At 38.2% G+C, this 17,451-nt stretch overlaps 1 protein-coding gene across 1 annotated transcript in view; it reads left to right on the plus strand.

Moving 5' to 3' along the window:
- LOC122743570 (zinc finger protein 184-like) overlaps nucleotides 1–13,559 on the plus strand; it is a 44,667-nt gene extending 31,108 nt beyond the window's left edge. Inside the window, exon 8 of the mRNA XM_043988627.1 lies at nucleotides 10,175–13,559. Within this exon, the coding sequence (XP_043844562.1) occupies nucleotides 10,175–11,226 (1,052 nt within the window). The 3' untranslated portion in view covers nucleotides 11,227–13,559. The remainder of the gene's footprint in view (nucleotides 1–10,174) is intronic.
- The last annotated feature ends 3,892 nt before the right edge of the window (nucleotides 13,560–17,451 follow it).

Here is a 17,451-nt window from a genome sequence, read left to right on the forward strand (position 1 = left end):
CTTTGCCGCCCCGCCCATCACTGCGGGAGAGCCGGATTCTCTGGATAGACCTATAGAAAACGAGCCCTTGAAAAAGCGCAGCGGGTTAAAGCACGTCCTAGGAATTGTAAAGGCGAGGCTTGTCAACGCGCATGCGCAACCTCTTAGCCGGTTTAGTGCGCGCGCAGTCCTTCCGCCATCATGGAAAGGGATTGTCGGCTTCAAGACATGTTTTTTGTGTGAGGCCTGTGTGGATCCAGGGCCCAAAGCCCAGGTATTCAGGGACGTTGGCGATTTGCCTTTGAGTCTCTGTGGCTGGAGCAGCCAGAGCCAGGGGCGGAGGTAGAGGGGGATGGAGATGTTACTGCCAGCAACGCGGGCGGCCGCAGGCTGGGGATGGGGCGGGGAGGGGGGGAGTTTGCGCATGTGCGGAACCCTGACCTTCGGCATGGGGCAGTCCCGGAGCTTCAGTCTTCTCTCTCCCCAAACTGAGTGTAGTTTTAACCACTGTATCCGATATGCCGGAGAGTGCTGGGGCAGCTTCCTCGCCTGGCCCCCGGGGTTGTGGGCGAAGGGACAAGTCGTTTGAACCTCCCTAATGAGGGCATGAGGAGGGAAAGAACTTGAACCGGTCCTCTCCCGAGTGAAGATACTGTCTTCTTCTCTCTATATTTAGTTGGAAGGACTAATGTAGATCTACCCTAAATATGCAACTGACCCATTTCCTTAATCTCTTTTAAAGGAGCAATGCTTCATAGGAGCTAATGGTTCTCTGTTGATCTAATATAACGTCAGACCTCAACCCCTACCCCTGGTCCCCGGTAAAATATACAACTTTAAAATTATTTCTTTTGGGAAGTGTTTGGGGGGTTTTGGGGTTTTTTGTTGTTGTTGTTGTTTTGGGGGGGGGGGTTTACGTTAGGCTATCAGATAAGTGCACTGAACTCCAGTTTGGAGTACTTGATTTGATTCAGTTGAGATGCCCAAAGGGTTGTTCCTGGGGATTTGTTTGTCAGAAAAGAGCCAGAATTTGTTGCCTGTCCCTGATGCTCGATGAATGAAATGCATCTTGTGCTATTTGTATGTGTAGGACCACTTGCCATCTCTACAGGACTCTGGAATTGAAGCCACTGGGTTCTCTTTTGCTGATTCTTCTTGTCTCTACTCACAACACAGCCTGGGGAAAATCAGGACTCAGCCTGAGGTACCAAAGGGAGGGCTATCTCTGGGGAGACAGAGACCTGAGTATCAGAATGCCAGTCTGGACTAGAGTAACCTTACCCCAGGGTCTTTAGTTCCATATGAAGATGGAAGAAGAATCCATCTTATGAAGAGATCTCTGTTCTTTGAGCTGAGCCTAGAGACTGAGAGGAAGGTCCTACTTCTATTGAACAGTTCCTAAGTCTCCTGCCTGGGAAGGTCAGGGGTTGTCACAACTAAATGTGAATGCCACAGCATTCAGAAAATATGTGGGAGGGAGTAACTGAAGGATCTGACACAAATTCTTAGGGAAAGATATTAAAATTACAAAGGAAAAAGGATGCCTTGGGACTGAGAGGTGAGTTATCTCCTTAGGATAGGAAAGAGGAAGAGGGATACCTGAGGTGAGGTGTATGGAAAATAAGCCTGGTGTCTCTTTCACCATCTACTGTCCTCTACTCTTCCCATACACACTATTATTTTCTAATTGGTTTCCCTGCCTCCATTCTTTCACATTTGTAATTTAATTTGCTTCCTGATGAGAGACCTTTGGGCAAACATTTTCCTTCCCATTTTAAAGGGATGAAAAATAGGTTCAGAGAGGTAAATTGATTAAAACTCTTCACTGTTAAAAGCAAAACCAGGACTAGAATCTAGGAATATCAAATCTAGTTACCTTTTCATCGCATTAGGCTCTGATATAAACAGTTTTATTCTTTATAAAGCTGTTTTCTCCAAAGAACTAAATAACCTGCATGTGAATTTTGTGTTTCAGCCTGGGGAATCAGAATATTTCCATTAAATAAAGAAGTTACCAAGATGCAAAAAATAAGTCTTGGGTACTTTAAACCTCACAATATATTGAGTTCAGATAGGAGGCTGTAAAAAGTATTACACACAAAGCAAGGTTTGTGCTTAGCATAGAAAAAATGAAAAATAGTTTAGCATTAGGCAAATCTAATTGACAGTATGATATAATAGGAAGAAAGTTTTAGCGTCAAATGACTTGGGTTTAAATCTCAATTTTACCACTTACTACCTTTGATTTTAAGAAAGCTGCTTAGCCTTGCTTAGCTTTTTCCTCATCTTTAAAAATGACAGGGTTTGACTAGATAACCTATAAGTAGATGATCCTAAAGGGGGATATGACATATGCTCAAGTAATTACAATATGAGGTAGTTTATGATAGGGACAAATTAGGGGTTGCTAATATTGTGAGCATTTTATAGAAACATTTGATTCCTTTCCCAAGAAATAACTAAAGTCTGCCAGGACTGGGATTTGAACCTAGGTCTCTTCTAACAAAATATATAGCACCTTTCCATTTATCTATATGTCTCTTGACTTAGATGCTAGACTAAAGAATTTTTACTTTATCCTTATCCTAATAGAGAGTCTCTGAAAGTTTTAGAGCAGAATAGCAGATCACTTCTCTGCATTAGGTTATTTTATCAGCTTTGTGAAGAATGGTTGGGCGTGCAAGAGATAGTAGACTCAGGAAAACCAGTTGAGAGTCTATTATAGGGGGCAGTTAGGTGGCACAGTGAATAGAGCACCAGCCCTGGATTCAGAAGGACCCGAGTTCAAATCCGGCCTCAGATATTTGACACTTACTAGCTGTGTGACCCTGGACAAGTCACTTAATCCTCATTGCCCTACAAAAAATAATGAGTATTATAGTAATCTAGGAAAGAGGTGATATGAATCTTTAAAGGGGGGGGGACTGTTAGTTGCATTATGAATGGAAAGACATCATATTTGAGAGACATCTTTGAAATGGAAATAATAAAACTTGACAGGTTGGTGAGAGAAAAGAGTCAAAGATGACTCCAGAATTTGGACCTTGGATAACCAGGATGATGATAGTGCCAATAACAGAAGTAGAAAAGTTAAAGGCAAGGACAGTTTTTATGAGACTTCTATCATCTGTATAGTGAAGGCAATTGAGATAGGGGTGAATGAGATCACGAGAGGATAGAGTATATTAGAGAGAAGAGGGGCCAGTATAGAATCTTGGGTAAGAAATGGATGATGACAAAAAAACAAAAAAGAAATGGATGATGATCCAGCAAAGGAAAATAAGGAACTTTTAATAAGACAGGAAAAAGAAACAAGAAAGCAATGACACAAGTCAAGAAAGTTAAGAGCCTCCAGGATGAGAACGTGGTAGAGAGTTGTCAAGTAGAAAATGGATTGAGAGAAGGGCTCTAGTAACCTTGGACAGAGCAGTTTCAGTAGAGTGGGTTGGTTCTGGGACTTGCTTTGACTTCCTTCTTAGTGCAGAGCAATCTCCCCCAACTAGTATGTAAAAGTTTCTAGACTGGTGAATCCGGATGGTATAAGTCAGAACAGTCACCCATATGTTCCTTTCTTGTCTCCAATTCTCCATTTTCAGGATTCTCTCCCTTCCAAAAGGGGAGCATTCAAGAGGAAGGAATGTCCTCTGTATTCCTGACAGCTGGACCCCAGGTGAGTTTAAATTTCATTTATCTTTCTAAAATGCCACTTCTAGTCTCAAGGAGTAAAAATTGTCCTCCTTTGGGGGCAGCTAGATAGCACAGTGGTAAAGCACCGGCCCTGGATTCAGGAGTACCTGAGTTCAAATCCGGCCTCAGACACTTGACACTTACTAGCTGTGTGACCCTGGGCAAGTCACTTAACCCTCATTGCCCTACAAAAAAAAAAAAAACAAAAAGCAAAAAAAAATTGTCCTCCTTTTGTACTTGAAATTTTCTTTTCTTTTCTACTTAAAAAAACAAAAAAAAACCCAAAGACCTATCTTAGGACCTGAGTAGCAACTAGTGTTTTCCCTCAGGTGACTAAACTTCATTAATAGGCTTATGAAAGAAATGGACATATCTGTGGAAGAGGTCATGTTAGAAAGTTGACTATGCTGAACAAGTTGACTATGTTGGAGCAAGATCAGATTTCTGAGAGCCTTGAATAGCAGCTAGTTTAGAATGTATCCTGCTAAAAATTTTTAAACCATTTGGTGGCTTTTTTTTTTTTTAAGTGAGGCAATTGGGGTTAAGTGACTTGCCCAGGGTCACACAGCTAGTAAGTGTTAAGTGTCTGAGGCCGGATTTGAACTCAGGTACTCCTGACTCCAGGGCTGGTGCTCTATAGACCCTTAACACTTACTAGCTGTGTGACCCTGGGCAAGTCACTTAACCCCAATTGCCTCACTTAAAAAAAAAAAATGAAGGCAGTCAAGTGATATGATAAACTGTGTATAAGAAGAAACCACTTGGGAAGAAGAGACAAAAGAAAGTGAAGAATCAAGAATAACTTGAAGGTTTACAAATGGCATAATAGTGATCTTAGTGGCAAACATTGATGTGACTGTGTAGGTTGAGTCCCATAGTAATAGAAATCACAGCAGTAAAAAAAATTAGCCCTTTATATTTTACAATTTCCCACAACCTGATGAAGCATAGACTGTATTTGTAGATGAGGTTTAGTGAGTTAGCTAGGGCCACACACCTAATTATATTGGAGCTGGGACTTGCCCATATCTTCCAATTCTAAGACCAGTGTTCCTGTTATCTCTCAGTAAATAATACCTTGTCCTCTGTAAAAAGGTTTTTATACTTTAAAATATCTAAATGCTATCCTGTCTTTGGAGTGCCATGGGGTGACTATGATTCCTATCAGAGTGATATATACCATTGTCCATGATTATGACTTTACCAAAATTGCCCTAGAATTGTCCTGGAAGCCTGAGGTGAGAATTTGTTAGTATTTTTCTGAAAGTTGGATAGTTATATATCCCTGGCAAGGAAACCAGATTCTAGGGTATCTCCTCCCAATAATAGTTTAATGCATAGTTTATTTTACAGTCTTATACAATAAAACAGACATGATGGTACTTATTTAGTTTATCGCTTGCTTTTGCACTAAAGTGTCACTGCTTAAAAGGACCCAAGTTTTTAGGGTTTTGATATAAAACAGGATTCACAATTGATTACATTTTCTCAGTTGAAAGGAAGGAGGGCCCTCAGAGGTCAAGTCTAATTACTACCTGAATGATAATCACCTTTACAATATCCTCCAACCCATAATCATAAAATCTCTGCTGGAAGACCTTTGAAGGCGAACCAGATAAATCCTAATACACAGCCTATTCCACTTCTGGACAGTTTTTTTAGTTGGTTTTTGGGGGGTTTTTTTTGTTTTTTTGTTTTTATGTTTGGTATCAAATCCACAGCTCCCTCTCATTTTTCCTAGCTCTTCCTTTTGTGACTCTCAAAGCAAATTTAGTCTTTGTACCATATGACAATCAAATACTTGAAAACAACTTACAGTTCTCCTCCCCACCTTTTAGGCATACCTTTGATCTTGTTTATCACCCACAAATACACCACCTCCACGTTTAAAAATTCTGAAATCCCATATTGGACCATAATCTACTTTCTTTCCACTTCTCCCTCTTCCTTCCCTGAGTAACCAAAACTTGTTTTTCATCCAAACCATGCCCTTCAGTCTCTTGACCCCTCTGTTCTCTCCCAAGCCATCACCCCTGCATTAACTACTCTCTTCTTTTCCCTATCTCGACTCTGTGAACCAGTTTAACTCTACATTATCCTCCTTTCTTGAATCCATAGACCCTCATATCACCAACATCTAGGAAATATGTAGTTAAAAACAGAGTGATAGTATTATATTACATTGTTCATCCCAGTTCTCTATGGTTTTTTTGATGATTCTTAATACCTAAGCAATTAAATTTACCCAAATCAAAATCCAACCAGTTAGAAGTACATCAGTTAAAATCTTGATCACATTCATCTTAATTTGGTTTGTTTCACTGGCGTTAGGATTTTTATATCCAAATGTTATCTTCTTTTTGTTAAGTGTTTTCAGTATATTTTCATTTTCATAGATTTCTTTCACAATGAACTTTGTGGCAACTTTTTAGTCATACACTAGAGGATTCTATCCCTAAAAAGTCGGTTTAAAACATGGTAAACCTGCTTATTAAATATCAGATTAGGGGGCAGCTAAGTGGCGCAGTGGATAAAGCACCGGTCCTGGATTCAGGAGGACCTGAGTTCAAATCTGGCCTCAGACACTTGACAGTTACTAGCTGTGTGACCCTGGGCAAGTCACTTAACCCTCACTGCCCAGCCTCCCCCCCCCCAAAAAAAAGATGAAACATTAAATATCAGATTATACAGTGAGAATAAAGCAGATAACATTAGATCATAGGATTTAGAACTGAAAGGAGAGCTTGAAGATTATCTAGTCCAGTCTTTTCATTTTAAACCTAAGGAAACTGAAGCCCAGAAAGGGGAAGTGAGTCACTCAAAGTCATAGTAAATAGAGCAGAAATTCAAACTTAAGTCTTCTCAAAATCAGTGTACTTTCTACTGTACCATGGCATCAAGAGTCACAAAATTTGACAGGCTCAAATGCTAGACCAAAAGCAAGAAGAAATTAAATGGGAACAATTGTATAATTATTCATAGAGGTTCAAAAAATTAGCTATCCAACCAAGTAGCATCACAAGAAAATAGGCATAACAGCAAACTCAGTTGTCTAAAATTTTACATGACTAAGCATAATATAGATGTACCAGTGGCATGGCATCCAAAAAACGAATGCATTCTTATTTTACATTAGTGGAAGAAGTGATAGGTCTACTTTACTCTGCCCTGATTAGACCACTTGTCAAATAAAGTGTTGAGTTTCACATATCCTTTTTAAGAGGGATATTGCAAAACTAGATAACAAATTATTCTGTGGGGGTACCAAAAGATAGAATTTGGATGAATAGTAGGCATAGGTTATAGGTTTCAATGGAAGAAAAAAAAATTTTTTTAATCACAACTTAATAATTGGAATGGGCTGCCTTCTGTAGTGAATTATCCCATCATCAAGAGAGTTTAAATATAGGCTGAACTACTAGCTGTCAGCTACATAAAGACAATTTGTACAGTAGCTAGGACTTTGGAATTATGACCTTAAACTAATTTAGACTCTAAAGACATAGGATTCTTCTGTGAAGTTTTATACTACATCAATCAACTGCAGTCTCTTTTCTGTATTCATTTTTAATTTTTAAGCACTTGCCCATACTCTTTAAAATTATGCCATGTTTCTAAATTTTCTTCATTTGTAAGACTCTGTGTTCCTTAAGGGGAGGAACTACATACTTTGCTTTGGTGTGGGTTTTTGTTTTGTTTTGTTTTGGTGTGCCATAATCTTGTACAATACTATACACAAAGTACTGATAAATGACTACTTGATATGGAAGATTCAGAATTCTAAACATAATCAGAACTATTTCCTGTGAATCTTACTTACATCCTGTGATGCTTCCAACTTCCCCCAGTGTTCAGGAGTAGGGGGCGAAATGATCTCAGGTTGAATAACTGTATTTGGCCATTTCAGGAATTGGTGACATTCAAGGATGTATCTGTGGACTTCACCTGGGAGGAATGGGAGGAATTAGATGTTGCTCAAAGAGACCTCTACAAGGATGTGATGTTGGAAAACTATAAGAATATAATCTCACTAGGTAAGGCAAAAAAACATTCTTGTGTGACTTGTAATATCCTTTTTTCTCAGTTTTAAAAAAGTAATGGGACCATATGAAATGTTTGAGTTGAGCCTGAACTTTAGAGACCTGAAATTCCTAACACCTTGTAATCTCAAAGACAAGTTATTCCTACTGTCCATTCTCATGTGAAAAATGCTATATATTATAGTTAAAATGGGGAGCTTCATTGATTCCCTGATGCTACAGTTTATTTTCATCCTTCAGAGGTCCTAAAGAATAATCATTGGGATTTCATCTGGGAGAGTTCTATGTCCTATGACAAAATATCCAAGTTCTCTGTCTTTTCCCTGTGAGTAGGGACTCAGGTTTCTAAACCAGAGGTGATCTTCTTGTTGGAACAAGGAAAAGAGCCCTGGATGGTGAAGAGAGAAATCCCAAGAGTCATCTGTCCAGGTGAGTGAGTGAAAATTAGGTATAAAAGAAATCACTAATCTTCGTGAGGGGAGTAGTATCTTGTAAGTATTAACTGGGTAACTCTTAGAGCTCCCCACTTCTATTAAAGATACAAACTTATATGCTATGTGTTCTCATATACTTTAATTGCAGTCTCTTAGAATTGGAAAGGATCTTAGATGTTATCTAGTTCAGTTTGCCACACATAAAAGAATTCCTTCTCTAAATACTTAGCAGATAACTATTCAGCCATTGTTTGAATATTGATTTATTGAATATTGAACATTGATATCATACTTAATTCATTTGTGAAGTAGCATATCTTCATTTTTGGACAACTTTGTTGGATGGTTTTTTTCTTATGTTGAACTGATCCTAATTTCCCCCTTTTTGGAGTAAAGCAGAATAAGACTAAGACCCCCTTCCACAAAAACGTCTTCCAGATATTTGTAAACCACTATCATCTTTCGCTTAAATGTTTTCCCTTTGTCTTTCAGTGTATCTCTCCAGTTTCTGAAGTGTCCCTTCCTTCTAAATCTAATTCCTTCCCTATATTCTGGGCTTTATCCTTTACTGTTTTTCTAAGGACCTTGATCTTCTGATTATTTCCTCTCATCTTCAGTTTCTCCTTATTTATTGGTTCTTGTCATTTCTTTTAATCCTTTCCTTTTGCTACAAAATTCCTCTTCCAAAGGGCTATATGAATTGCCTCGTTTCATATTCATGTAATCTTTCCAATCTGATTTTGCTACTAATTCAACCTCTTCTAGCCATGTGCTATGGTCAGTGCACTTTAACCTATTTGAACCTCACTTTCCTCATTTGTAAGAAGGAAAATGGCAGGAAAGAATAATTTCACTGTCCATCTCAATCAGTCAAACATTTATTAAGCACCTACTATGTGCCAGACATTGTGCTAAGTGCTAGGGATACAAATTTTTAAAAAGGAAGACAGCCTCATCTTTCCCCATGGGGGAAGACAACACACTAAAGGAAGCTGAAATCAGGGAGGGCATATGTAGGAAAAGTACCTAACATGAGGGCATGGTGGAAAAGTAAGAAGAGTGCTAAAGTAATATAGCCAGATGAGAAATGAGGAAATGTTTTGAGCTGAGTTGCCTCCTTAAATGGAGGTTTTAGAGTTCATTGTTCCACCCTTGAATCTGCCCCTAACACTGTAAGGAAAATGCCTTAGAATACTATATACAGGGTGGGCCAAAAGTCATGATGGGGTCTAATTTTTTAATAACTTTTTGGAAATGTTTTTTTCTTTATTTTTCACCATTTACAAGGTTTTATTTTTCACACATAATGTAGATTCATTTCCTGTATATGTTGTATATGATGCTTTGGTATTGTAAATTAAAAACAAAAAATAAAGGAGTTATTAAATATTAATGACTTTTGGCCCACCCTGTATAAAATATACTTGTGGAATCTTAAGAGCTGGATAGTACCTCAGTGGTCATCTTGTTCAGACCCTTCCTGAAGCATGTGTCTCATTTATAACATCCCTAACAAACACTCATTCAACATCTTAAAGACCTCCAGTGACTTATTCTGAAGTGGCCCATTCTATTTTTGGATAGCTCTGTTTTTAGGAATTATTTGCTTAGGTTGAGCATATGTGTAATCACCAAGGTTGGTCTCTGGTATTCTAAATTAGGAGAAACTTGATAATGTGATGACCAGGTAGGGAGCAGGTAGAGCATATGAGAGAGAAATTTGAGGCCAATGGCATTAACCCATGAGAAAATATGCAGTGGGAAGAAGAGCACTGAATGTAATTAGAATTTGAAAATGCTTTAATCTGAATTCATTCCTTATTCTTACAGGAGAGAGATACCATAAATGTGATATATGTGAAAAGAATTTCAAACATATTTCACGTCTAATTAAACATCAAAAAATTTGTACAGAGAAGAAATACTCTGAACTTAATGACTGTGAGAAATCATTTTTACAGCAGACCCACCATGTTCAAAATCAGAACATTTGTACTGGAGAGAAACCTCATAAATGTAATGAATGTGGGAAAGCCTTTAACAGAACTGCACACCTTAAATTACATCAGAGAATTCATACTGGAGAGAAACCCTATCAATGTAATGAATGTGGGAAGACCTTCAACCAGAATGCACACCTTACTCAACATCGGAAAGTTCATATTAGAGGTGATCCCTATACGTGTAGTGAGTGTAAGAAAACTTTCCGTCACCCATCATCCCTTGTTCAACATCAGAGAATTCATACTGGAGAGAGACCTTATAAGTGTTATGAATGTGGACTAACTTTCAGGCTATATGTATATCTTACTCTACACCAGAGAATCCATACTGGAGAAAAACCCTATAAATGTAATGAATGTGGGAGAACATTCAGATTGCGTTCAATCCTCAATCAACATCAGAAAATACATACTGGAGAAAAACCCCATAAATGTAATGAATGTGGAAAAGCCTTCAGTCGAATTTCATTCCTCACTGGACATCAAAGAATTCATACTGGAGAGAATCCCTATGTCTGTAAAGAATGTGGGAAGGCCTTCAAACAGAGATCATCCCTTAACCAACATCGGAGAATCCATACTGGAGAGAGACCCTATAAATGTAATGTCTGTGGAAGAGCTTTTACTGGCCGGACACAATTTAAGCAGCATTACAGAAGGCATACTGGAGAGAGACCCTATAAATGTAATGAATGTGGGAAAGCCTTCAGTGGGACTCCATTCCTCAAAAGACATCAGAAACTTCATACTGGAGAGAGACCTTATAAATGTGATAAATGTGAAAAGACTTATAGGCTGGAAGAAAATCTTGTGCAACATCAGAGAATCCATTCTAAAGTGAAACCCTACAAATGCATTGAATGTGGGAAAGCCTTTGCCTATAGAACATGCCTTACTCGACATGAAAGAATACATAATAGAGAGAAATCCTATGAATCTGGGAAAACTTCCAGTCAAATTTCATACCTTACCCAACATCAGAGAAGTACTAGAAAGAAATCCCATGAATGTATTGAATGTGGGAAAACTTTCAGTTACAGGGCAGCCTACATCAGACATCAGAAACTTCACAGTGGAGAATAACCATGTGAAAAACAGGAAAACTGCTTTTAGTTTCTGTAATTTCATCTGGAGTTGAAAGGCAAAAGTCCTTTTTGCTATTTCTCTCTCCCTTAAACATTTTGACTACTACCCAGAAACTGCAAACTTTCCCACCTGAGTGGGATGTGTGCTATTCTACAGAGAAAAATGAAAAACATTTACTTGAGGCTTTATAAAGAAAACTATTAAAACAACTAAACCTCATTCCTTAAAGGAAACAATCTAACTTAATAGGAACCCTTTAGAACAATGGAAATGAACAGATACAATTTTCGTGTGAATTGAAAAACTGATATAAACAAAAATAATAAGCCAAATTTTTTGTTGATATATGCATACTTATAATTGGAAGCTACATTCCTGACAGAAGAATTGATGCTGAACTTTTCATAGATGTAACAGATTTTCTTTAAGGAATTATGTATGGTAGATCTTTACAAAGCCAAGCTAAGCTGTATATAAATAATGATATAACACACTAACAAATGGTAAAGAAAGTTGTGAATCGGGGGAGTGAATTGAATATTGGATCAAATTATCCCTCTTTTGAGGTGAAAGGAAAAACTTGAATTTTATGTGATAATTCTTTTATAATCTCTTTCATTTGAGGTAGGGACAATTAATTTTTTTAGCCAAGTTATTATTTAAGAGATAAGTGGGTCACTAAAGTCTGCTAGCAATTAGAAGGCATGCTTTGTTGGCTGACAATGAACTGCAAATCGTAAACAAATGAGTGAGCTTGAGTCACTGTACTCATACTGGTGAAACTCAAATTAACTGGTAGCTTTCTTGAATAATAGACTTCATTCTCTTCTGTAAACTATGAAGGAATTGATTTCTTAGGAAATATCCAGATTTAAAGAAATCAAGGGCTAAGCTAGGCACAGGAACCTTTATTTAAAGTTTGATAATATCTACTACCTAGCTAGTCTAGTATGACTAAGTAGTTCTCTTTCAAAAATAACATATTCTTGCATATTCTTTCTTTCCAAACATGTATGCCCATCTCAGCAAATACAAAACACTGAAAAGATGGTGTGAAAGGACATATATATATATGCCATCTCTTCAATATACTCAGGAATTTAGCTTGGTTAATTAATTTTAGTAGTGGAAATAGATATGGCAGAACAAGATAGATTTCATTCCCTTTGGATGATATTAACAACAAATAGGAAGTTTTAAATGGCAGGATAAATTGAATTTAAGTTTTAACAAAGAGCTGTCACAGCAACCATGCTTTCAAAAGGGCTAGCCTAGCTAAGCATGCAATAGCTATCGCTAATAGATTGGCTACTTGGTGATGAATTATCTGGCCATGGCAACTCATGAAACAAAAATGCAAAATGACTTGTAGTCCTGTTTGATGTTCTTGTATTTCTGTAGTGATGGTTGTAGAGTATGGAAAAAGGGGAAAGAGGGTACAAAAAAATCACGATTTTTAAGCCATCAATAAAATTTAACAGCCATTGGCACCCCAAATGTGAGGTACTTCTATAATGACTAATGAGCAGACATAACTACATAAGGAATGGAATTCTATTGTTGACATTCTCAATATAAAAAGTTTGAGTGAAATAAAAAGATGATTTTCAAGTTTTCCTTGGAGAGACAATTAAATTGATGCAGAATTGCTTTTACTGTATTCCCAAAGCTAACAAGATGTTTCCTGAAATATTTGGTCATTTCATATAGTAGTGTTCATGGTAAGTGCCAGAAGACCATTATGCACCAACATCTATTAGGATAAAAAGGTAGAGAAGAAATATAGGTAGATGTGTGTATGTGTCATGGACCCCTTTGGTTGTCAGATGAACCCTACTTAGGCCAAAGAACATTGTTTTTAAGTGCATAAGACACATACAATTATACTACATTACATATGGTATATGTAATTTACACATATTTTAGTTCATGGACCCAAGGTTAGGAATCCTTGTCTCTAAATAAAAATATACTTTGATATATCAACATATGGATAGAGATAAGGATGGCCAAAAAAAAAAAAATGTTGACACAGGGTATAGCAGTAAAGAAGTCAAAGACATTGAACTAAAGTCTCATATCTATGTATTAAGGATATTTTGAGAAAACAAATCTAAAAGAAATAGATCTGATGAGTACTAAACATTTTTTTATGAATTGAATTTCTGTTTACACAAGAAGTGATATATTGATGTGGGAGTCATTTCTAAATGATCTGTCTATACTCAGACTATTGGATTATTAGAGCAAAGATGAAAATTAATACAAAACTAAAGGAAGGAATATATAATACTATTAAACCTGCACAGTTTTATGTCCAAAAAATGTGATGGAGGAAAAGAAATCCCAATTGTGTAATTTAATATAGATATTTAACTAATCAATCCAATTAAATGTTATTATTAGAAGACCAAAAGAGCCTGAAAACATTTGTCAGCAAAAACTTGACTTGCTAAGCAGAGAACTATGGTAACCAGAGTAACACTGGCTTAGAATACCAATTGACTATTTAAATTCTTGAGAAAAGGCTAATGGAAGATTATGAGTAGCATCAATTCAAAACAAGCATTAGGATAAAGAAGTTTAAAAATGCTTGGCGAGAGGCCCAAGTAATCAAAGGCATCCAAGGGGCACTTAAGGATAGAACTGAAAGAGGAAAACAAACAAAAAAACTGGAGTAGGTTGGTATAAATGTACTTGCAGATGAAACAAAATTGGAGGGGGAGGCCGGGGTGGTGTTGGTAGTCTACCTAAAGAATACTAGATATTCAACTAAAAATTGAAACGACTTTAGCAAAATAGGATATAAAATTAGCCCACATGACTCCATGGTTTTTTGTAAATTACCAACAAAATATATCCAGAAGACCTTTTTAAAAATTTTTTTTCAGAATAGATTACATAAGCTACTTGGGAGTCTACCAATCAAAACACATGAATCTTAACTACAAAACACTACAGGGGAAAAAAATTGGAGCTATTGTTCAAGCTTAATGTCAATTCTAGAATGACTGTTACCTCTTAGGTAAAAATTAATGCAATTAACATTTATTTAATACTATACCAAACTCTCCAAGGGTTATGTTATAGGCCTAGGGGGAAATTGACATCTGGAGGAACAAAAGGTAAAGAATTTCAAAGGCAATAATAAAAAGAAATAGGAAAGAAAGGGGCCTTGTAATACCAGATCTGAAACTATGCTATAAAGTCATCAAGTTTATTACTCATTAAAACGATCAGTGGAACATAATAGGCACCCAATTACAGATGCAAGTGAACAGGGGCACAGTGATAGTAAATCCAAAGACTCAACTAGTAGGGTTAAGGAACTGCTATTTGACAAAAACTTCTGTGAAAATTCAGTGGCAGAAATTAGATTTAGACTAACATTTCACCACATACCAAGAGAAGTTCCAAAGGCACAAATGACCTAGATATAAAAGTTTATATCATAAATGTTATGGGGAAAATAGATGGGGGGTTTAGGGTAGGGGTTCTTAGGAATTCCTCTCTCAAGCCACAAAGGCAGCAGCCACACCTAATCTTATCTCCCCAGGGGTGGGGGAGACTGGAATGAAGGGTGGTGGTCCTGGAGCTAATTCAATCCGGATCCAAAGCTACTTATTTATCTCTTTAGGTGTGTCTGTCCTTTGGTTTAGTTTCTCAAGGAGAAGGTTCTTTTGATTTATCCCAGAAAACTTCTGAGATACCCAGGGGCCCATAACAATAAATTTGAGGAGTAAGGAAAGAAATGTCCCTCAGCTATGGATAGGGAAAGAGTTCTGAACACACAAGGAAGGGAATCTCAGAAAATAAGATGAACGATTTTGATTATATAAAACTAAGGAGTTTCTACCCAAACAAAATCTTTGTAGTTAAAATTAGAAGGGAAATTTCCCTCCCAGAAGAGAAGGAATCATATCGTGTCTCTGTTAAAAGTAGAGCTAAGAGCCAGGTTTTTTAAATGGTCAATGGATAAAGCCAGTCAATTTTCAAAGAAAGAAATCCATGCTACCAACATCTATATGAAAAACTTTCAAAGCACTAATAAAAAGAAACAGAAAATAAAACATCTCTGGGGTGCTACCCAATGTGCATCAGATTGGCAAGTATGACCAAAAAAAAAAAGAAAATAGAGGAGGGGCAGAGCCAAGATGGCAGAATAAAGTGAACAATTTTTCCAAGCTCTTCTAACCCACTCTTCTAAACAATCTTTAAAAAAAAAAAAACAAAAACGGGCCACCTAGGTGGCGCAGTGGATAAAGCACAAGCCTTGGATTCAGGAGGACCTGAATTCAAATGTGACTTCAGACACTTGACACTAGCTGTGTCCTCATTGCCCCACAAAAAACAAAAAAACCCAAACAAACAAAAAACCCATCAAACTGAATTCTGGGCAGAATAATCAACAAAATCACAGTAATTTTTTTTTCAACCCAGGGCAACTTAGGAGGACAGAAAGTCAGGTTTGCAGACAGGTTTGTTTGCCTGGAGCATGACAGAAAAGAAATGTCATTGTCTATTGCCCAATGGAGGTGGTGATTGCAGTGGCAGTACCTAAACCACTCAATGCTCAGACTTGGTAAGGGCACTGAACTCTTGGTCAGAAAGAAAGCCTTAATCGTATCTTTGTTCCTCTTTCCCCCAAGTACCTTGCATTAGGCTTTGAGCCATCTCTGCAGTGAGCTAAAACAGGCTAATTTTTTTTTAATTTATACATTCTGGTTTAATTTTCATTTTTGAGGAGGTGCAACCTTTAAAGAACAGCTAGTGACTATTCACTGTCCAAAGTGATCCCCAAGAGCAGCATGGCTCAGAGACTTCTGCAGTGATGTGAGAACCAACTGCTGTCTGGTGAATTCAGGAGCAATTCATTATTTGCTGTCTAAATACCTCTCCAAAACTTAGTTTCCTTATATGTAAAATGAGGAAGTTGGATTTTAGTGATTTCAAAAAATCACTGTCAGCGCTAAATTCTACAATACTATGTTTCTAGGGATGTCTCATGGTGATTTCAAACTCCATATGCCCCAGGCCAATGTTTTCTCCCAAACCTTCCCCTCCACTATTTTTTGACAATAGTATCATTCCCTGGTCTCTCATGTTCACCACCGTGGGGTCATCTTTGATTTGTCCCTTCTTCCTCACTGCCCCTATCCTAGCAGTCATCCATTTCTGTCAACCCTGGAGGGAGCAGCATAATAGGAATAGGTCTTAGACCAAGCAGACAAGGTAAAGGGCACACTACCCCGGCCTCACGGTCAGAGCTCTTCTAAATGAAGAGCGAAAGCAGGAGAAAACTGAACCTGCGCAGAACTAGTCAAAAACTATGACTCCAATAAGCATCTGAGTTCCCCAACTTTTATATTTTCTGAAGTTAAGGTTGAGTCTCTTTTCTAGAGCTCTCGCCTCCGGATTTTGACAGTCATGTGGGTGCAGATTTCCTCAATTCGCCCGGGCTGACCCACAGAATACGCGAGCCTCTTGGCCTCCCTCCACCTCCTTCCCAGATCCACCACCCCGCCTCTTTCCTCAGAAGTTTCCTCGGGGGTGAAGCTAGATGGCACAGTGAATAGAGCACCGGCCCTGGAGTCAGAAGGACCTGAGTTCAAATCCAGCCTCAGACACTTAACACTTACTAGCTGTGTGACCCTGGGCAAGTCACTTAACCCCAATTGCCTCACTAAAAAAAAGTTTCCGCGGCTAGGTCTCCATAGCAGCTACAGGAGACGAGTCCCACTTGTGGTTGCTGGAGATTGTGCAGGGGTCTAGCGAGCCGCTGGTGCAAAGCGGCCCTCCCATTGGTGTGCGCCGGTGTCTGCGCATGTGCGTGAATGTATCGTCACCCTGGATGGCTCCCGAGTCCGGATTTGGGGGCCAGGGGTGGTAAAAGTGTTTGTATTTGAGGTTTTGAGGCTGGAACTTAGGACCTTTCGTGAAACTGAGGACTGTGAGGGCAGTGGGTGGAGCAAAGGGTGTGGACACCGAGGAGTTAGGAGTGAAATCCTGCTCCTCTACTTATTACCTCTCTGACTTCACCTTTCCAAGCCTCATTTTCCTCTCCTGATAAATGAAGGGGTTGGTGTGCTCTAAGCACAAACCGCTGTAGATTCCAGGTTCCTCTGCGCATACCAGACTAGTGCAGACTAGTGTGTCCTATATTTATATTTGTTGAATATTAAAATATATAGTTTAAACTGCCTGTCTCCTACAAACAGAATT

This window comes from Dromiciops gliroides, chromosome 2, assembly GCF_019393635.1.
Source record: "Dromiciops gliroides isolate mDroGli1 chromosome 2, mDroGli1.pri, whole genome shotgun sequence".
NCBI lineage: Eukaryota > Metazoa > Chordata > Mammalia > Microbiotheria > Microbiotheriidae > Dromiciops > Dromiciops gliroides.